The sequence below is a fragment of the Salvelinus sp. IW2-2015 genome, linkage group LG14 (assembly GCF_002910315.2).
Source record: "Salvelinus sp. IW2-2015 linkage group LG14, ASM291031v2, whole genome shotgun sequence".
In the NCBI taxonomy this organism is placed as follows: Eukaryota; Metazoa; Chordata; class Actinopteri; order Salmoniformes; family Salmonidae; genus Salvelinus; species Salvelinus sp. IW2-2015.
The window spans coordinates 49,396,242-49,419,385 of record NC_036854.1 but is presented as its reverse complement, the minus strand read 5'-3'; the positions used below and the strand labels follow the sequence as shown (position 1 = coordinate 49,419,385).

The window sequence follows — 23,144 nt, the reverse complement described above, 5'->3', positions numbered from 1 at the left end:
CAATAATTCTCTGTGTTTACAAAAAACTGACTGAGTCTAAACATCAACTGTTCAGATGAGACTGTATGAATCAGGCCTGCACCAATAATAAGAAGAGACTTGCTTGGGCCAAGAAACACGAGCAATCAACATTAGACCAGTGAAAATATGTCCTATGATCTGATGAGTCCAAATTTGAGATCTTTGGTTCCAACCGCTGTGTCTTTGTGAGACAAAGAGCAGGTGAACGGATGATCTCTGCATGTGTGGTTCCCACCATGAAGCACGGAGGAGGAGGTGTTATGGTGTGGAGGTGCTTTGCTGGTGACACTGTCTGTGATTTATTTAGAATTCAAGGCACACTTAATCAGCATAGCTACCACAGCATTCTTAAGCGATATGCCATTCCCATTTGGCAAATCTGACCATAATTCTATCCTTCTGATTCCTGCTTACAAGCAAAAATGAAAGCAGGAAGCACCAGTGACCCGTTCAATAGCACAGCCTGAAATATGTTCCAGGATTCGTCTGATGGCATTGATGAGTACACCACATCAGTCACTGGCTTCATCAATAAGTGCCTCGATGACGTCGTCCCCACAGTGACTGTACGTACATACCCCAACCAGAAGCCATGGATTACAGGCAACATTCGCACTGAGCTAAAGGGTAGAGCTGCTGCTTTCAAGGTGCAGGGCTCTAACCCGGAAGCTTATAAGAAATCCCGCTATGCCCTCCGACGAACCATCAAACAGGCAAAGCGTCAATACAGGACTAAGATTGAATCGTACTACACTGGCTCTGACCCTCGTCGGATGTGGCAGGGCTTGCAAACTATTACAGACTACAAAGGGAAGCACAGCCGAGAGCTGCCCAGTGACACGAGCCTACCAGATGAGCTAAAAACTCGCTTCGAGGCAAATGACACTGAAACATGCATGAGAGCACCAGCTGTTCCGGATGACTGTGTGATCACGCTGTCCACAGCCGATGTGAGTAAGACCTTTAAACAGGTCAACATTCACAAGGCCGCAGGGCCAGACYGATTACCAGAATGTGTACTCTGAGCATGTGCTGACCAACTGGCAAGTGTCTTCACTGACATTTTCAACCTCTCCCTGTCTGAGTCTGTAATACCAACATGTTTAAAGCAGACCACCATAGTCCCAGTGCCCATGAACATCAAGGTAACCTACCTAAACGACTACTGACCCGTAGCATTCACACCTGTAGCCATAAAGCGCTTTGAAAGGCTGGTCATGGCTCACATCACTATTATCCCAGAAACCCTAGACCCACTCCAATTTGCAAACCGCCCCAACAGATCTACAGCTTATGCAATCTCTATTGCACTCCACACTGCCCTTTCACACCTGGACAAAAGGAACACCTACAGTTGAAGTCGTAAGTTTACATACACTTAGGTTGGAGTCATTAAAACTCGTTTTTCAACCACTCCACAAATGTCTTGTTAACAAACTATAGTTTTGGCAAGTCGGTTAGGACATCTACTTTGTGCATGACACAAGTAATTTTTCCAGCAATTGTTTACAGATATATTATATTTCACTTTATATTTACTTATAATTCACTGTATCACAATTCCAGTGGGTCAGAAGTGTACATACACTAAGTTGACTGTGCCTTTAAACAGCTTGGAAAATTCCAGAAAATTATGTCATGGCTTTAAAAGCTTCTGATAGGCTAATTGACATAATTTGAGTCAATTGGAGGTGTACCTGTGGATGTATTTCAGGGCCTACCTTCAAACTCAGTGCCTCTTTGCTTGACATCATGGGAAAATCAAAAGAAATCAGCCAAGACCTCAGGAACAAAATTGTAGACCTCCACAAGTCTGGTTCATCCTTGGGAGCAATTTCCAAACGTCTGAAGGTACCACGTTCATCTGTACAAACAATAGTACGCAAGAATAAATACAATAGGACCACGCAGCCGTCATACTGCTCAGGAAGGAGATGCGTTCTGTCTCCTAGAGATGAACGTACTTTGGTGCGAAAAGTGCAAATCAATCCCAGAACAACAGCAAAGGACCTTGAGATGCTGGAGGAAACAGGTACAAAAGTATCTATATCCACAGTAAAACGAGTCCTATATCGACATAACATTGAAACAACATCAGCAAGGAAGAAGCTACTGCGCCATAAAAAAAGCAAGACTACGGTTTGCAACTGTATCGGTAGAACTGCAACGGCAGAACTGAAAAAGCGTGTGCGAGCAAGGAGGCCTACAAACCTGAGTTACACCAGCTCTGTCAGGAGGGATGGGCCAAAATTCTGACATTTCACATTCTTAAAATAAAGTGGTGATCCTAACTGACCTAAGACAGGGAATTCTTACTAGGATTAAATGTCAGGACTTGTGAAAAACTGAGTTTAAACATAATTGGCTAAGGTGTATGTGAACTTCCCGACTTCAACTGTATTTGAGAATGCTATTCATTGACTACAGCTCAGCATTCAACACCATAGTGCCCTCAAAGCTTATCACGAAGCTAAGGATCCTGGGACTAAACACCTCCCTCTGCAACTGGATCCTGGACTTCCTGGCGGGCTGCCCCCAGGTGGTAAGGGTAGGCAACAACACACGCTGATCCTCAACACGGGGGCCCCTCGGGGGTGCGTGCTCAGTCCCCTCCTGTACTCCCTGTTTACTCATGACTGCACGGTCATTAATTTCACCGACAACAATGAGACAGCCTATTCGGAGGAGGTCAGAGACCTGGCCGTGTGGTGCCAGGACAACAACCTCTCCCTCAACGTGATCAAGACAAAGGAAATTATTGTGGACTACAGGAAAAGGAGGACTGAGCACGCCCCCATTCTCATCAACAGGAATGTAGTGGAGCAGGTTGAGAGCTTCAAGTTCCTTGGTGTCCACATCACCAACAAACTAACATGGTCCAAGCACACCAAGATAGTTGTGAAGGGGGCTCGACCAAACCTATTCCCCCTCAGGAGACTGAAAAGATTTGGCATGGGTCTCAGATCCTCAAAAGGTTCTACAGCTGCACCATCGAGAGCATCCTAACGGATTGCATCACTGCCTGGTATTTCAACTGCTCGGCATTCGACCGCAAGGCACTACAGAGGGAGTTTCCTGGCCATGGACCCAAAATATCATTTTTTTTTTTCGCCGAGCCACTTTTGCCTTATGGCAAGGTGCTCCATCATGCTGGAAAAGGCATTGTTCGTCACCAAACTGTTCCTGGATGGTTGGGAGAAGTTGCTCTCGGAGAATGTGTTGGTACCATTCTTTATTCATGGCTGTGTTCTTAGGCAAAATTGTGAGTGAGCCCACTCCCTTGGCTGAGAAGCAACACATGAATGGTCTCAGGATGCTTTACTGTTGGCATGACACAGGACTGATGGTAGCGCTCACCTTGTCTTCTCCGGACAAGCTTTTTTCTGGATGCCCCAAACAATCGGAAAGGGGATTCATCAGAGAAAATGACTTTGCCCCAGTCCTCAGCAGTCCAATCCCTGTACCTGTTGCAGAATATCAGTCTGTCTCTTTTTCCTGGAGAGAAGTGGCTTCTTTGCTGCCCTTCTTGACACCAGGCCATCCTCCAAAAGTCTTCACCTCACTGTGCGTGCAGATGCACTCACACCTGCCTGCTGCCATTCCTGAGCAAGCTCTGTACTGGTGGTGCCTCGATCCCGCAGCTGAATCACCTTTAGGATACGGTCCTGGCGCTTGCGGGACTTTCTTGGGCGCCATGAAGCCTTCTTCACAACAATTGAACCGCTCTCCTTGAAGTTCTTGATGATCCGATAAATGGTTGATTTAGGTGCAATCTTACTGGCAGCAATATCCTTGCCTGTGAAGCCCTTTTTGCAAAGCAGTGATGACGGCACGCGTTTCCTTGCAGGTAACCATGATTGACAGAGGAAGAACAATGATTCCAAGCACCACCCTCCTTTTGAAGCTTCCAGTCTGTTATTCTGGCGAGGCAGCAGGTAGCCTAGTGGTTAGAGCATTGGACTAGTAACCGAAAGGTTGCAAAATCGAATCCCTGAGCTGACTAGGTACAAATCTGTCGTTCTGCACCTGAACAAGGCAGTTAACCCACTGTTCCTAGGCCGTCATTGAAAGAAGAATTTGTTCTTAACTGACCTGCCTAGTTAAATAAAGGTAAAAATAAATAAATAATCGAACTCAGTCAGCATGACAGAGTGATCTCCAGCCTTGTCCTCGTCAACACTCACACCTGTGTTAATGAGAGAATCACTGACATGTCAGCTGGTCCTTTTGTGGCAGGGCTGAAATGCAGTGGAAATGTTTTTTGGGGATTCAGTTCATTTGCATGGCAAAGAGCGACTTTGCAATTAATTAATTAATTAATTGCAATTCATCTGATCACTCTTCATAGCATTCTGGAGTATATGCAAATTGCCATCATACAAACTGAGGTAGCAGACTTTGTGAAAATGTACATTTCTATTATTTATTTGTATATCTTTTGGCCACGACTGTACATACTGAGTGCACAAAAAATTAAGAACACCTTCCTTATATTGAGCTGCACCCTCCCTCCTCCCTCTTCTGCCCTCAGAACAGGCTCAGTTTGTCAGGGCATGGACTCTACCAGGTGCCGAAAGCGTTCCACAGGGATGGTGGCCCATGTTGACTTCAATGCTGCCCACAGTTGAGTCAAGTTTCTGGATGTCCTTGATACACATGGGAAACAGTGAGCGTTAAAAACTAGCAGTGTTGCAGTTCTTGACACAAACTGGTGTGCCTGGCACCTAACTTACCCCATTCAAAGGCACTTAAATATTTTGTCTTTCCCATTCACCCTCTGAATAGCACACATACACAATCGACGTCTCAATTGTCTCAAGACTTAAAAACCCTTCTTTAACTTGTCTTCTCCCCTTCATCTACACTGATTTATTTAACAGGTGACATCAATAAGGGATCATAGCTTTCACCTGTATTCACCTGGTCAGTCACCTGGTCAGTCAAAGAGCAGGTGGTCTTAATGTTTTGAATACTCAGTGTATATGTAGTGAAAATGTTTCTACAGTACCTCCAGAATCTAAATTAAAAGCATTTTCACAGAAATCGTATAATTTTGCAAAATGGTTTAGATTGAGTGCTTCCAGCAGGTCTTATATATTGGGGTTTGTAGACTGTAAAGGACACAAGGAATCAAATGTGCAGTAAAACAGGAAGTTAATCCTGTTGTTTTATTAAAATACTTTAAATGCATCATCAAAAGATAAATGCAAGTATCACTTTCAGGCATCCACACCAATAAAGTGCATTTATTACTCAAGTCTCATTCCTATGGCGACTCAAACCCGGAATACTGTGTTACCACTGACTTGCCAGGAGTTCATACAGCCAGATAGTGCCATGGTAACAGCAAGCTTACTTTTGCCAAGTGTGCCCTTACATCTCAAAAAGAAGCCTGTGACGTACGCCACAAATGTAAATGTGAAATTAAGCAGCAAACGTCAACATAAACATGATTTTCATTGTTTTATTTGCAAACAAACCAACAACAAAACACACATATAGCAACTCAGAAAAGAACAGGGTAAAAAATATATACTTTCACATAAATGGGCAAGAAATTACATGCAGACACAGAAAATCAGACAGACAAAACTACCAGCTACTCCACCGACAGTACAGGCCACCCCTCAACATTTCAAACCCTCTGTGAGTGAAAAAAAACTGCAAGGCAATCAAAAGTGTTCCCTTAGGTTGGAACAGGCCCCGACTGTGTCCTCCACAGAAACTAAGTGGAAAAGTCAGATTGTAATAGATTGTGATCACTGGTGTACTTCTTCATAAAACATTGTCTGAAATAGCAATAAAAAATATATTTTTTAAAAGAATAAAACTGATAGTTGAGGGTGAGAGGAACACAGAGGGGGTCACAGTCACAGTCGTGTTCAAGGAAACACGAAACAGATGTTATTAGCCACAGTAGTAATGGGTTTTGGTTAGTGATTTTTTTCAATTCTGGATTTTCACAGTATCATTTATCATCAGCATTACCGAATCAACCTGAGATGTGAAATTGGATCACTTATAATCTTGCATTTTAATGAGGGGACAGAACACAGTACAAGGCTTGGCACTGCGAACTCCAGAATCTAAGGTGAGCCTTGTGACAGACAATAGCTACTGCTTTCCTTTCAAACTATTACTGTATAATACATTCTTAAATTAAAAAAAAAAAAAATCCCTGTACAAAACAAGAAGTCTCAAATGCATATTTTAATAAAAAACGTTAATCGTATCCCCTGCCATTTACATCATGACAAGTCACACTGAAAACACATCATAAAAACAGTCTATGAAACATTAATTATTGGGGCCCATCACCTTCCATTTTCACAAGTGCTCAGGTTATCTGGTAATTCGTATTTTTGGAAGCCCACTATGGCTATTTGAGTTAAGGGGAGATTATACACTACCTTCACCGCAAAGGACAATGAAGAAGTTCAAACTGGTTTGCAATTGAAATCCAGAGACAAGGTGTTCACAGTAAAGTTGTCTTTTTTTGAACAAACATACCTACACGTGTGAGCATACACACACAAATAGGAGCCTCCTATAAAGACTGTGGTGAATTCCTCCTCTAGCTAAGGCATAAAAGGTGCTTCTAGTGACAAGTAGCATCACAGTCCAAAAAGAGCTTCTGTAGACTTATTTACAACAAACACTTGAGGCTTAACGGCAGCCCACTATTTACATCCAAATAATGCAAAAGAGGTATGAAACATAAATGGTATGTACAAATACAACATTTACAATAGGAAGTTCAAAAAAAGCTTCATGCCAAGTGAAATAAGATACACTTTAAAATAGCTTAATAGTTATTTGGGGAGATCGAGATCAAGTTTACCAAAGCACAACATTTTTTTTAAACATCCACCCACAGGATCAAACTCTGAAAGCTGCGATCTTTGCTCTTCGGGACCAAAAAAGACTTCATTTCCCCCCATCTCTAGAGTGATCGAAATCGACAGCACCGAAAACAACATTCATTAAATCAAGACAAAATAATTAACTACATCTTTTATGAAATTAAAGCACAGTAGGCCTACAGACTACGAGTAAAGATAAATTAAAAAGAGCACATTGTTACACATTCACAACTGGCGTGCGACAACCAGAAAGATGAAGGCTTGGCTAGTCACGCCTCCACAGTGCCTCCCCATTCTTTCTGTGTCAATGGAGGAGACACCGACTGAGCTCCGGTGTGGTCACTGTGGTGAAGGGGTACTAAATGTACCGGCAAGAAGTGGTAATACACAGGCACCTGTGAGGGCAAGCAAAGCAACTGGGTATGACGTGTAAAATGGCTGAGAGTGATAAGTACGATTTATTTTCCATGCAAGGTGCTTTCAAAGCAAGTCTATCATAAAATGGCATCATCTTATCACATTTTTTGCATATTATCTTCTGACATAAAACACATAAAAATGTCCACTTATTTAACCAGTAGCCATACATACTTCACACATATAATATACATGATATGACATACTGAATTAGATGACTGTTGGAGACCACCCAGTATTCAGATATAATACAGGTAATCTAATGTGAATGCCCCCATGGCCACTGATCCACATCACATTTACTTTCTAATTCTGAAATGGAATTGTCTTCTCGTTATACTTTGGTGAGGCGGCATTTTCTCTCTCTCTCCAAATAACCTTGAGCTGCATTTTATCACTAACATGTATTTGAAACTGTGGTGGAAATAGAACAGGCTGGAAATAGAACAGGCTGGAAACAAATAGTAGACGTAAGTGTAAAAATGCCCACTAGTCTATCAGCGAGCGTCTCTTCAGCCTCTGCCTCGAAAGGTTACATTGCATCTTCCAAGACAATACGGCATAGTGCAATGGTTAGGTTATGGGGAGAAAATAACAGATAAGAAGTGATTAGGCAAGCACGAAACACAAGAGGGTAGAATGAGATTGGTTAGAGCAGAGCTCTCCAACCCTGTTCCTGGAGAGCTACCCTTTCGATCCAACCCCAGTTGTAACTAACCTGATTCAGCTCATCAACCAGCTAATTATTAGAATCAAGTGTGATAGATTAGGGTTGGAGTGAAAACCTACAGGACGGGAGCTCTCCACAAAAACGGTTAGAGGGTAGAATGAGATAAGAATAGACAAAGAGAGAGAAGAAAGTTGGCGCTGAGGGAAAAGAAAGTCCCCAACACATCGGCTGTGGCCCATGGTCAGTCACTGTTGAGGTCAACATCAAGGTCACTGTTGTGAAGACGGCAGTCTGTCAGAGGGCTCAAACCAGTCCCTGTCCTGCATCCATCCATCCACGAGGAAGAGGATGGAATGTCACGAAGATAAATTGCAGTTTCTTCTCAGTTCGCAAAGCCCGTCAGACATTGTGGGAGTCGCTTCAACTGTGTTGAGTCGCTTCCACAGACTCAATCCCTTTCACCTTCTGCTGTGGAGTTCAGTACTATCAAAATCTCCCTTTGGCTGCCGTTAGGTGTGTGTGTGTCCGTTGTCTCTTTTACAGAGTCTTCTGATGCCCGTTGGCCGAGAGCTTCCCAGACTCCGGGTCTGTTGGGCTGTTTGACAGTTGTAATTTATCCAGACCTGGCCAGGAAGAGATAAGGGGCAGAAATGTAATTAAAATAAAAACACAGTTAACCTTCAAGATGAGGAATGGGAAAAAATAAAAACACCACTGCCTCCGTCTGACATTTTCTACATCAGACGATCCTGGGTCTGTCACAACAAGCTTGAGAGACGTTCCCCCTTCGCCTCATAATATTCACTGTCACATATCAGTCCTAAGGCACATTGGATTTTGCCGTCATTTCCCCACTTTGTCACTCGAGGTGTGTGTGACAGGAATCAACACTAGGCTATACATCTCTCCGGCTGCAGCCACAGTAGTCATTTTACTGCCTGAGTTGCAGAGAATGCAGACCCAGCTAGCCCCTGCAGACTTGGAACCCGTTAAGAGTTATGATAATAAGTCATAGGGAGACTGACTTCTATGTAATTAGTGTTGATTATTACTGAAATGCACAAAAACCTAAAAGTTTACTTCTTGTCCGTGCAAATAACTATGGTAAAAATGAGACGATATTCAATTATACAGCATTCATTTGGTTCAATCTTAGCATAAAGCGTAATAATAATAATAATGTAATTATTAATTTGGGAGAATTCATACAAATACAGTGACTCAATGCGCTGTGCATAATAAAAGAACACAAGGGCTCGGGGCCCTGGGCCTGAACCCCGCCCTGTGCAACTGGGTCCTGGACTTCCTGACGGGCCTCCCCCAGGTGGTGAAGGTTGGAAACACCACCACTTTGCTGATCCTCAACACAGGGGCCCCACAAGGATGAGTGCTCAGCCCCCTCCTGCAGTCCCTGTTCACCATGACTGCGTAGCCACGCGTGCTTCCAACTCAATCATCAAGTTTGCAGATGACAACATTATTAGGCCTGATTACCAACAACGACGAGACAGCCTACAGGGAGGAGGTGAGGGCCCTGGGAGAGTGGTGCCAGGAAAATAACCTCTCACTCAACAAAACAAAGGAGCTGATCGTGGACTTCAGGAAACAGTAGAGGGAGCACCCCCCCATCCACATTGACGGGACCGCAGTGGAGAAGGTGGAAAGCTTCAAGTTCCTCGGCGTACACATAACTGACAACCTGAAAAGCTCCACCAACACAGACAGTGTGGTGAAGAAGGCACAATAGGGCCTCTTCAACCTCAGGAGGCTGAAGAAATTTGGCTTGGCACCTAAAACCCTCACAAACTTTTACAGATGCACAATTGAGAGCTGTATCACCGCTTGGTAAGGCAACGGCACTCCAGAGGGTGGTGCGGTCTGCCCAACGCATCACCGGGGGCAAACGACCTGCCCTCCAAGACACCTATAGCACCTGTCACAGGAAGGCCAAAAAGATAATCAAGGTCAACAACCACCCGAGCCACTGCCTGTTCACCCTGCTATCATCCAGTAGGCGAGGTCAGTACAGGTGCATCAAAGCTGAGACAGAAGCTGTTTTTCAATCTCAAGGCCATCGGACTATTAAATAGCCATCACTAGCACATTTGAGGCTGCAGCCCTATATACATAGACTTGAAATCACTGGCCACTTTAATAATGTTTACATATTTTGCATTACTCATCTCATATGTATATACTGTATTCTATTCTAATGTATATTAGTCTATGCCGCTCCGACATTGCTCATCCAAATATTTATAGATTCTTAATTCCATTCCTTTACTTTAGATGTGTGTGTATTGTTGTGAACTTGTTAGATATTACTGCACTGTTGGAGCAAGAAACACAAGCATTTCACTACACCCACTAAACTTGTATATGTGACCAATACAATTTAATTTGATTACCTGGCTTTAAAGGGATAGTTCACCCAAATTCCAAAATGACATAAGGTATGACTGCAATAGATGCTTTGGTTAAATTTCTCTGGCACTTTAGCATTTGTGGAACAAATCCCATTCAAGTCATGGCACCGATATTAGCATTATTATACCATACAGAAATGGTTTGTCGAGATCGGCGTGGAAGAACTTGACTAGCCTGCACAGACCCCTGACCTCAACGAACACCTTTGGGATGAATTGAACCGCCGATTGCGAGCCAGGCCTAAACACCCAACATCAGTGCCCAACCTTACTAACGCTCCTGTGGCTGAATGGAAGCAAGTCCCTGCAGCAATGTTCCATCATATAGTGGAAAGCCTTCCCAGAATAGAGGTGGCTGTTATAGCAGCAAAGGGGGGACCAACTCCATATTAAATGCCAGTTTTACCAATATCTTATAGTCAAAAGGTATAAAAAGCAGTACTCAAATCTAAAAGACTGTACAGGTGGAGGATTTCAAACGCACAGAGTGCGCTTTCATCAATTGTTGAAAACAATATTCTCTGATTGTCCTCATTGTCTGTAGTAATCTATGAGAAGGCTTTATTATTGTATATAGCAATGCATTCTTTAAGAATGTCGGTAACTCAATGAACCAGTAATAATGTAATTTCAGCTTTGTTTGACATGAACATGAGTATATGAATATAAAAATGTTACCTAATGCTTTCAAGAGTTCCTCTCGGACCGCTGAGGTAAACTTCCGGACTAGGCAGAGAGTAGTTACCACGGCAAACAGCAAGTTGTACGATAGGACGATATAGAAGTTTCCCAGCCAATTGAATCTCCCGAAGTCTCCGAGAAGATCAAACCTGGTGATACCTGTGAAGAGTGTGAAGATGTTAAATAAAAGAAGATTCAATATTTTGCTATTTGAGTGGATTATAAAACAAAACAATGAATATAACTATATCATGATCATTTAGAAATAATGGACCATAGTTTATTATGTTTTTATTTTACTTCAAGCACAGATCATTTCACAACACTGACACCAGCTCTAACCCCTGGTTGAATTATCTGTCTAAGTCACAGGAGTTTGGTGGCAACTTAATTGGGCAGGACGGTCTCATAGGAATGGCTGGAACGGAATCGATGCAACGATAACGAACTCAAACACATGGTTTCCTTGGGTTTGATACCATTCACTCCATTCCAGCCATTATTATGAGCCGTCCTACCCTCAGCAGCCCCTGTAGTCTAAGTAATGTAGGCCTATCATTATTCTCTGATTCCCATTGAGGCAGTGACCAGCAGCCCTACATGATCCGACACTGTGGACTGAAAACCAAGAGCAATCGACACGAACAAAAATGTTACACAAAACCTGGAGAGAAAAAAGTGAGCTTGGATTATTTCCCAATGACAGGCACTAAGTAGACATGTTCCTTTTTCCAAACACCTTTGGCAAGACGAGAGTTGCGTTTATAATCACAAACGCTTCCCTTTCCACTACTGCTTCAGCGAATTAACTATTTAACAATGTCTGTTCTGTCGGCAGTTGAGGCACTTTGAAAAGTYTCTCTTCAATAGCCTGACTCTTTCAACAGGCAAGAAAGGCCAAATTGAAAMAAGCGCTTATACCCAAAAACCATTTGATGTACACTGTGTACTAAGATACTCAGGCATTGCCGGATCCAGGATGGACAAAAATAAAACCAAAATAGCCAAACCCTTTATATAAATGATTTAGTGGCCAATGCCACTCTTCCTGAGATAAAGTCATCTTCATTGTCTGACATTTGGCGGATTACTAATATTCCTTTCATAGGAAAGTGTTTTGTTAGTGGGACTGTATAGACAATTTGTTAGCGTGCAAAAATCGAGTGGAACAAAATAAATACAGAAATGAGCCACACCCCAGGCAACATGGGTATCAATGGGACCACAGTCACCTGCACATACACCTGAGTCAACTGTTCTGAAGTACAGTAAGCAAGCAGAATCTTGTAGGTTTCCGATGTTGCCGAGACCGCTTGTACAACTCATGGCGGGCGGGCCTGACCCCCCTGCGAGAGGGAATCCTCAGTTTCAGGCCAGTCAGAGCCATTCACTCCATGTCTTGTCTCAGTGTATGCTTAGTATGAATGTCAAAACAATGTCTGAACTTCATCAGAACTTCACAAAAGCTACTTCAATATGGCCCCGTAGCCACCTCATCCTGTSCTCTATTTAGCTACGCACACATCTGCAGTTAGGTTACTGAGGAGGAACTAATGTAGAGACGTGCTGCAAACAGTTTCAATGCATTGGGAGGTTGTCTCCACTGCTCCATCCATCCATCTCTCTAGCATTGACAGAGACGGAACAGAGTTGCTAATCCCTCGTTTCTCTAGTGGGGCCAGGGCCTTTTACAGCCACGCTGGGACTCTGCCAGACCTGAGCGGGTTTTCTCATTTCAAACCATCTGTCATGGCAGATCACACGCTGCATGCAGAGGCGTCAACACCCTATTGTTTTCCTATTTATTTATCATGGGCTGCTGCTTCTTCTAGAACCTTCCAGAATGTTCCACCAGCCACGGCCAGTACAATAACATCTTGGTCCCAAATGGCACCTTATTCCCTATATAGTGCACTACTTTTGACTAGAGCCCTGGCCAGAAGAAGTGCACCACGCAAGGGAATTGGGTGCCATTTGGGACGCACCCTCAGACTCATCTCAGTAGTCGAGGGTTTTGCTGCCGTCAAAAGAAATGTACTGAAAAAAGTGACAGGATCGGGAGGATAACCTACCCTGAGGTGGATTAAAACACTTCAGTTGTAAATAGCCTTCACTCTTATAGTCCGAAGCAGTGGAACTCATTCATTCCTGTGCTTTCAATGTTCTTTACCCGTGTGAACTAAATAACAGTGCATGCAGCCAACCTTTCAAATTAAAACCACGACAAGCCTACCCAATATCAATACATGAACCAACCAGTCGCTTCAGCGGTCTTGATCAAATTTCGCAATTCATAAACTGGCATAGCTCACAGTGTGAGGTAATGTTCTTGGATTTTTTCCCCCCTTCGGTAATGCCTGCGAAACTGCTGCGTGGCAATCAATTTGGTGTCTGGAAAGATGCATCTACAGCCTCTAAGCAGTTGGCAAGCATCAAGGGCCTTTAAACAAGTTGCTTGTAAAAGAGAGGCAGAGAGGTTGGAGAGATGGCAGTCAATACACCTTGCCACACCGGTCAAGCCTAATTCATTTCTAATGCAAAACATTTTGATCTTGGTTTGGTATTTGGAGCTGTTGGGAAGTAAAGTTTTTGGGGGCCTTTGGAATGGCGCCGTTAGCAGATGGGGAAACTATGCTTACGTCCCAAAGGCCTGTAGGGCTCTGGTCAAAACAAGTGCACTTTGTAGGGAATACGGTACCATTTGGGATGCTGCCTATATGGTGTGTGTCTAGAGATGACGTAACCTCGCATAGAAGAACCTGTCTTCCTCTGATCACCCAATTCACTTCAGCCAGTTTTTCTCATCACCATTTGCAAAATGTATCATTATGTATTACTGTGTGTATGTGGGCCAAGTGATATCCAACATGTCTCACAATCCATTCCAAGTAAGATGGAAGCCGTTGTGGGTGATTACATTTGCTGATTCATTCTGATCATTCATCCACCAATTTGCGAGAATGGTGGCCTACGTATTCATTCGACTTCAGATAAGGAACGATAAATGACTATCTAGAATTGCATCTATGTAATAAATGATAATTTTCTGAGATGGTTTATACTCTGGTAGGCTGTATACCAAATGGCACCCTATACCCTATATAGAGCACTACATTTGAGCAGAGCTCAGCCACAGTGTATTATCCCAGGAACAGCAGCCAGGCTGACAGTAGTGACCCAAGTCCTCTCTGCTGCAGTATCTTACTGTGTTTTTTGGGGACACTGCAGACGAAATTTACACAAACATACAGGGGAGAAAAATAACTTATCGGTGGGAGCGATGGGGGTGGGGTCCCCCAAATGTCCTCCTATGGTTTAAAGTAGTGCCATTTGGGACGCATCCTATATCACTCTGATGCTAACAAACACACACACTTAGATAACTGGTCTACCTGTAAAGCCTAGCCTCTTTAGCCCCCCCCCCCAAATAATGTTCATTGGACTTTTACCCTTGCCTGCACCCTAACTAACCCTGATGTTGCTGCCACTGAGAAACGAGCACTCCCATTTCAGTAGCATTACAGGTCCCACGACCCTCCTTCAAGAGAAGCTTAAATAAAACATGGCCGACAGGACTACTGTACAAGCAGCGGTTAGCATTAGCCCCGGGTTCTCCTACAGCCCCTCAACTCTGTGCAGTTTATTTCTCTCAGACATGCGTTCAAATACTTGAACAATCCTTTCAAATACTTCGAGCGTTTGCTTGAGTGCCAGATGGGCAGTGTTTACAGTTTTGGGACTTTCTATTGGTTTATTAAGTCAGGCAAGCACAAACAGGGACATATAAAGTATTTTAAATTATTTTTCAATCAGTTAAAACCCAAGTAATCTGACTTATTTTGCTACATCAATCATGCTCTCTGGTTTACACACACACACACACACACACACACACACACACACACACACACACACACACACACACACACACACACACACACACACACACCTACCTTTGACATGTTAATATCTTCACAAAATAGCAGAATGGTAACACTAAAAGAGTTTACCTCTCCCATAACATTGACACACACATTACACAAGCATACACACTCCCCTCTCCCCACGTCTTTCTCCAGGGGGCTTGGGCTGGGGGGGGGGGGGGGGGCATTCATTTATTCCTTTTCATCTATTCAGTGTCACAGAGCAGAACCTGTTGGTACTTTGTAAAGCTCCCTATGACTCACTGTAAGCCAACACACACACACACACACACACACACAAACAGGCGATGGTGCTATTTGAACAGCTGTGTCTGTTCCCTGCGTGTTTATTAGTGCCATTGTGACGCCGCTGCTATCATGTCATTTTCTCCCACTCTTGCTCCATTCTCTTCCCAAATCGCTATGGCAAACTATGAAGGAATTTAACTTGTTAACCTTAGCGGTCTGATGGGGGGGGGGGTTCACCTCCCTCCAATTAGTTTCTCACAAGAGCAATCCCGAAATGTTCACCGAACATCAGTGCTCACCTATTCCTTCCATCCACTACGTGTTCAATCCATGGGTTGAATAGATTGTGATATTCACAGATGTCAAAATCAAAAGGCAGCGTCCAAAATGGCACCATATTCCCTATGTAGTGCACTACTTTTGACCAGGGCTCATAAGGGAATAGAGTGCCATTTGGGACAGAAATTTATAAAAGACGGATAAAAGCTAGGAGAGACTCACCAAGTGTTCTGGACATGACTGGCAGGGCTGAACTCAGCACCAGGATGGACACACAGCAACCAATGATCTACATGGAGGGAGTCGCAGAGCGTTAGAGTCAGCAGGTATAGAACCTTAACTGATGAAAACCATTAACATATAGATAGGCCATGACGGAGACACTGAGTGTGAGAACTGAGAGCGTGATTACCTTAACAAGACACTGTGTACACACACACACACACACACACACAGATGTGCACGCGCACACACCTCTTCACAGTAAATGGATTCCACATACATTGTGCAATTAGTAGTTCTGAAGATGCTCATTACCAGATTCTGCTCTTTTGTGGCTTTCGAGTCCTTTCACTGAGTCGCCATGGCTCGTTAACAAGCCTCACCATTCCCCCCGCTCATTACTAAGTGAATGGCTGCCCCCGTGAGCCAAACAGAGCACACAACCAGCCCCCCCCCCCACCTCACCTCACTGTACAAGAAAAAAATTGTAAGTCGCTCTGGATAAGAGCGTCTGCTAAATGACTTAAATGTAAAAGTAAAAGAAGCGCTTGCACTGCATCCATGTTTACGCAACTCACAAACAAATATTGGGTGGGAGATCAACTGAACCATTCAGACGGAGGACTGAACCATTCAGACGGAGGACTGAACCATTCAGACGGAGGACTGAACCATTCAGACGGAGGACTGAGGCGGGGGGCTGAAGAGGATGAAACACAAGGTCTCAATATATCATCATGGGTTGTGTGTGTGCGCATTTACCGTTGTCATGGTCGTGTCGTCTTTCCTGGGAGTGAGGCCTTCAAACACTCGCAAGCTGTAGAAGCCGACAACTGAGGACACCATCAAGTAGCTGTTGCGGAATCAAGGACAAGAAATCCAACATTTGTTGACATTTTAAGTGGCCAGTTGGCACCTTTTCACCAAGGAATAATGTGCCGAAACACAACAGAATGTCCCGGAAGATGTCCGGCTAAGCAAGGTCTTAAGTAAGTAAACACCACTGGCCCTGGGAATGTCACTCGTATCACCATGGAGCAAGGGCCATATGAATCAAATGTCTCAGAGTAGGACTGCTGAAATAGGATCAGTGTTGCATTTTTTTTTATCCCAATGAAAAAGAATACATGGACAGAGGACTTGATCCTAGATCGGTACTCCTACTCAGACACTTCATATGGCCCCAGAGCAGAGGGAACATTGAAAGGATACAACATGAGGATGATGTCGACGACAGCCTGGACCAGTCCGAACGTGGACAGCGAGGTGTTCCCAAGCCCCCGATCCTGGAATGACAGAGGAAGAGGGGGTTTTGTTGTTGTTGTCTTGTTAAGGAAGGGGGCAGTCACACTCCTCTTGATTTATTGTGGATACAGGACAGGAGACAAGGAGAGGAAATATAGGAGGAGAGTGTGCTGAAATAGCAGTGGGCTCGATTCAACCCCATGCTGCAGTGGTATGTGTTCCAGAGGCAGAGACCAAAAGGCTAGACCACAAATCAAATCAACATTCAAAAAGAGGATCTCTCATTTGTGTCATCAGAAGAAAAACCAAAATAGTTTTTTTTAACAGTGCAAATAAATCCTGAATATAATGATTTTATATGACAAAAGTTAAGTACTTAGCTAGGTTCTGTAATCTGTAAGTCTGTGATTACAGAAGGAAAAGTTAAAACATTTACATTACAGTTTAGTCATTTAGCAGAGGCTCTTATCCAGAGTGACTTACAGGAGCAATTAGGGTTAAGTGCCTTGCTCAAGGGCACATCAACAGATGTTCACCTAAATCGGCCCTGGGATTTGAACCAGCAACCTTTCAGTTACTTGCCCAAAGCTCATAACCACTAGCCTACCTAAAACTCGGCACAAGTCGAAGTTTCCCTTTCAACACAGACTCCAACCGGCTCAGTAATGGATGGAAAGAGATGAAAGAGAGGAAAGAGAGAAAAGACTCCCTTTTCAAATCACTGTCCATCACACTATATGTAAACAGGTGTTGAAACAAGCAGCAAGGCACAGAAGTGCTTACGGTAAAAAGTGGAGAACGTGAATGCATGCCAATAACAAATGAAAAAAAAAAAGAACAAAAAGAAAACGCTTCGGCAAACACGCCAGATGTTTTCTGCCCTGCCCAATTGAAGTTCGTGCGGGAAAAAGAGACACATCTATATATTACGCCAATAGTCTCGGCATCTGTGTTTTGTTTGAGTGATAAACATTTGCTTTTGTAAGACTTGGCACCCTAGCTGTTTACATGAACTACTTTTCACTTCAATCCAAAAGAGGATCAGTGACCTGCTTGCTCTGTGTTCGAGCGACTCGCAGCAGAGGAAGACGTCGGCCGCGTCCCAAACGGAACCCTGTATTCCCTATAGAGTGCACTACTTTTGAGCCGGGCCCCATTGGCTAGAAAAGGGAACAGGATGCCATTTGGGACGCGTGCTCTCTGTTGGAGAGATCCATGCTATGGCACAGCAGCACGGGGACACGTTGTTCAGAGGGTTGCACTTCTGTCAAGTTAAAAACGGCATCAACGGCGTCGATATCTAGGAGCTAGCTCCAGCTGCATTAATACGGACAAAAACACACTTGTACAGGTCACTTTGAACAAACTCTCTAAAACACACACACACACACACACACACACACACACACACACACACACACACACACACACACACACACACCACCACCACACACACACACACACACACACACACACACACACACACACACACAGGCAAACAAAAGAGAAAATAAAAAAGTGTAGTTTCACACCTTTTTCTGCAAAGGTCTCTGTAGAGCCCTCTCTCTCAGCGAATTAGCACACAGCATCTGATGTCATTTATTAATAGTGGAGTGGGAGGGGTTGTGTAAGCATGTGTCAATGTTATGGGAAAGGTCAAATCTTCAGTGTTACGTTTCTGCCATTTTGGGAAGATATTAACATGTTAAAGTGGCAGGTGGGTGGGCGTGTGGCAGCTTTCTCATTAAGCCACCTTTCAACCTAGTCTCCTTTTCATTCCAGTGGCGGGGTGGAGGGCTGCTAGGGTTGGTGTTCCTCGCAGCCTGCTCATTCAGAACACACCGTGGTGTGTTTGTTGCTTCTGGGATTAGCGGGGAGCAACACCTGTGTGCAGAGCGTCGCACCAGCCAGGGCTTCAGGTGTGTCCCGTTCTCCTCCGTCACGCTTTGATGTACCTCACATAGTTTCAGTGACGGATAATAACAGAAAGAAAAAAAAATACTCATCGTGTATTCCCCCCCCCCCCCCCCCCCTCTCCCCCCCTCTATAATTTCTTTGTTTTGCAAAGCCACAGATTGAGAAGGAACTGAATGTCATCAGTCAAGGTTCAGAGGATCCCCTAGGTACGGATCTAGGATCAGCTTCCCATCCCCAATCCTAACCTTAACCATTAGCGGGGGAAATGCAAAACTGACCCAAGATCAGCGCCTACAGGGGATGAGCTGGCAATAACACGGTTAGAAGTCCTCTTAACGCCGTTCATCAAGCTGTAAAAAGCCCTGTCCTCTGACTGGTGCACCTCCTCTCCTCCCCTCCTGTCTGGCTGTGAGTCAGAGAGAGAGACGGAGGAGGCTGGAGCAGCAGTAGCCCTGTAGTACGGAGTATGCTGAGTGCCATGCAGTTTGTGTAGGAGAGGGAGAGGATAAACAAACATATACAGTTCCTCTCCATTGCTCTGTTTGCTCCCAGCCCTAAGCCCCTGGACTGGCCTCATTTGACTTTCCCACAGTCTGGACCCATTGGCCCTCTCCCTCGCTTTCCCTTCTCTCTCCCTTTCTCGCCTACCTGGCCCAGTCATCCCTCCTCCCTTGCTCCCTCTTCCCCTCCTCTCCCCCTATCTCTCGGCCCTCTCTCAGAGAGTGCATAGTAGCGAGAGTGCATTGCGATGCACCAGCCATCCCTGTTAGATTGGTTAGATGGGTATGATATCCGTAATGATTGACTGTTAGGACACACCGAATGCCCCCCCCCCCCTCCCCCGGTCGCCTTAGCGATGTAGATCAGAAGCGTGGCATCCTTCCAGCTCATCAAACGCGTAAACCATTTAGCTGTGCTGTGGCTGTCAGGGGGAGGAGGGAGGCAGGAATCAAGCTGCATGACAAGCATAATTGGGGGATTTTCTGCAACGCGTCATGCCAAAGAAAATATCTTCCTCAACAAAATATTGGAATGTCGAGAAGAGAGGCGGACGGTCGCCCGTAAGACGAGCTGAGAAATGAGGCAGAAAGAAGATACCTTTGTTGCCTTAGTCAGACGAAAGGAAAACACACAAGAGACTAGCGCACAACACACACTCGGTTGTAGCAGATGAAACGAGATGAAGGAAGTACATTGCATGCAGAGTATTAGGTTCTCCAGTCAGACTCATAACAGGAGTTCACCTGGTCTGCCTGGTCCACACAGAGCTACTGACTGAACCCCCCCCCACACACACAGAGGGTAAAGCAGCTTATTTCACCTGCCGTAGACACACATTTCATCTGCATGCCGCTGTGAAATGACTTTCAATGAAGCAGCAGCACGACAAAAAGCATCCAGGCCAGCTCTGCTATGATAAACATCCTGGCCCAGAGCTTTCTTTCCTTTCTTCCCAACATGCACCTGAGCATATCCGGAATTTGATTTATGTCCCCGACGACTGCCAAGCACCTTCGCAGCGGTCTAGTTCAGTAGCTGCCTCGCTCCGGATTTACCTGTGTGTGCGTGCGTTAGGGCTTGTATAAGAAAAAACGGCCTCCGATGTGAATCTGTTCATAAGGGGAACAGGAAGTAAGTCTCTCTCGCCATTATAGCCTACCTCTGATCCCTTTGGCATGGCAGTCTCATCCACCAGCAGATAGAGGATATTCAGCGCCACCAGTAGGACTGAGATGGTCTAGAGGAGGAGGAGGAGTTGAGAAACAGAGGGATTTAGCTAAAAAGATTAAGTCAAAGACAAGACAGAACTAATCATCGTTTGTTGTCTGTACTCTGCAAAGTGTGTATTCTGTAAGCAGTCCCACACTGCTGCTGTACAACAGGAGCATGTTAAAGAGCAGACTACTCTACATGGGGGATTCAATCGAAAGCCCAGCTGCTTCAGCGGTGTGACTATTAGCGGAGCCTTTTCTTTAACACGACCGGGCAAACGATAGGGTGCCAAGGGCTCTGGTCTAAAGGAGTGCACTACATAGGGAATAGGGTGCCATTGAGATTGCAAACTAAGATTGACCAGGAGAACTCCCCAGCAGCCACCAAGGATATATGCTTCATATGCCATTGGGAAACAGGGGCGTGGTTGGTTGGTTGGGGTTTCGTGGGAGTACTGGCTGCAGTACTATCAATCTGAATACTCACCGTCCCTGTGAGTAGTATTACTCAAATGGGGTAGAGCAGGTTCTTTTCCCATGCAGACGCTTTCTTCCTCCTCTCTGAGGGAGGGAAGAAGGAAAAGGTAGGAGAGAGAGAGAGAGAGAGGATGAGAAAGAAGACAAGAAAGAGATGGGGAGAAGAGGCAGAGTTGGAAACCACCACATTCAATTGAGTTCGGGATTTCTAACCATTTGGCAAATACGACCAATACCATCAAATAATCAAGAGTGAATCACTTACGATATTAAAGACTGTTTCCTAAACTGTTTCATAAATATATCAAAAAGTGAATAGTGAAACCTCATGGCTTCAGGGTTTATTTATAGAGTTAGTACAACTTGGTTTGGTAAACATATCGTGAGTGTGGGCACCAACATTATCTGCTCTCTCTCATCAGGGCCAGAAGGTAAGATCTTCCTCTTTAATTAGTCTATCTTCCTATATAGAAACCAATGACGGAGTACAGATGAAACTGAAAGCTGAGATTGAAATGAACAACTTGATTTATAGGTCTACCTGTAAAGGATGACAGACCGTGCCGCTACCGATCTGCCTTCTTGGTCTGACATAAATAGATGGTTGCAGAGAAATAGGTCTCCAACTTTTAATCGTTCCCACACATTGAGAATCTGCCTTATAATAAGTATTATGTCAGCATTGATAGCTGCTGAAGACTGACGGAAGAGTACACAACAGCATGGGCCAAGGAACAGTAAAGGACATGTGATGTAATGTCCTTTCTGAAATCCCTTTATAACACTGTGGTCCATGTTCCTTACGACTAGCTTGACTGACTTGCCCTCTATCCTTCTCTCTTACCCCCCCTCCATCGCTCTCCCTCCCTTGTGCTTAGGCTGGGCGGCCTGTGACGTTTGCCAAGGCTCACTCTATTTGCACCCTCCTGCTAAATTAATGACATCACTAAAAGGCTGGCACAATATAAAAGATTTGATCTTGTCCAATATCCTAAGTGCCTTTTGTGGCCTACATCTCCCCCTCCCAACCCCCAAAAGCCTTGGCGCGCACCCATTGTACCTCATTTATAATATCCTAAAAAGGATGGAAAATAATAATTATCGGCAGAAATGCTTTGGAACGTGTCCAAATTAGAAATAAGACCGAGGGGAAAAAGAAAGGCTCGCTGGCTCTCCAGCAATATCTGAAAAGCCTCACCTCTTTGCATACGTTTCAATGGGAAATTCAAAGTCCCGAAAGACGGCATCTGTCCATACATATTATAATTCGAGAAAGCATAATGCGGCACCAACAACTCACCCAGTTTATTCCTCTGATCTCGGAGACATCCAATTCTTTGTTGAGTCGATGAGCACTTCCTGGGAATGAGAAGTTGAGATGTCGACCCTGCGGACCAAGAGGGGGGGGGGGGGGACGACATCAAATAAGGTTCTCAGGAATGTCATTTATCAAGCTTTTAATATCTTTACACTTCACTCAATCACTCACCGCGCACGTAGTCATTGTGATTCGACTGCCAAATATCTGCCAAATAACTGAAAAGGTATATTTGTTAATTCTGTAAAAACAGGGAGGCTAGACACAGTTCGATTACGCTACACACATGATTAATGTTCAACAATAATTAATAGTCATGGCAAGAAGTCTCCCTTTAACAGTTAAATAAAAGCATTTGTCAGTCACTGCTCACGTACAAGTGCAGTTCTTTATCCAGAAAAGGTTGCACTAAACGCTTCTATTAAAAAGCATGACTATTTCATCTCTGTAGTTTCTACTCTCAACCTTTATGGCATTCTCCATTTTATTAAGAATCCCATCTGAACGGGTAATCCTGCTTTGTACATAACAATGTGGTCTCTCAAACAAGTAAAAAATAATCTCCGTGTGTCAATGCTGTCTAGCGAGCGAACGGGTGCATGCTCCAACTGGTTCCGGGGCTAGGGAGAAGACAGCGAGGGATTCTCAGGAAAACCACAAGGGCAAGCTCATTTAAGGCTAATTGATCTGTTTTTACTCTGTTTTCCTTCCAGCCTATCTCTCT

The 23,144-nt window shown here is 44.4% G+C and overlaps 1 protein-coding gene across 3 annotated transcripts in view; it reads right to left on the bottom strand.

Moving 5' to 3' along the window:
- LOC111973151 (limb region 1 protein homolog) overlaps positions 1-23,144 on the bottom strand; it is a 211,260-nt gene that overhangs the window by 142,888 nt on the left and 45,228 nt on the right. The window contains exons 13-17 of one of the 3 annotated variants that reach the window (XM_024000404.3): positions 16,964-17,037; positions 16,514-16,604; positions 15,752-15,818; positions 11,076-11,237; positions 5,472-8,594 (exon numbers count right to left, since the gene is read on the bottom strand). The exons of the other annotated variants lie outside the window; for them this stretch is intronic. Of the exons in view, the coding sequence (XP_023856172.1) occupies positions 8,509-8,594; positions 11,076-11,237; positions 15,752-15,818; positions 16,514-16,604; positions 16,964-17,037 (480 nt within the window). The 3' untranslated portion in view covers positions 5,472-8,508. Of the gene's footprint in view, positions 1-5,471; positions 8,595-11,075; positions 11,238-15,751; positions 15,819-16,513; positions 16,605-16,963; positions 17,038-23,144 lie in introns of those variants that run through there. 3 annotated transcript variants of the gene reach the window in all.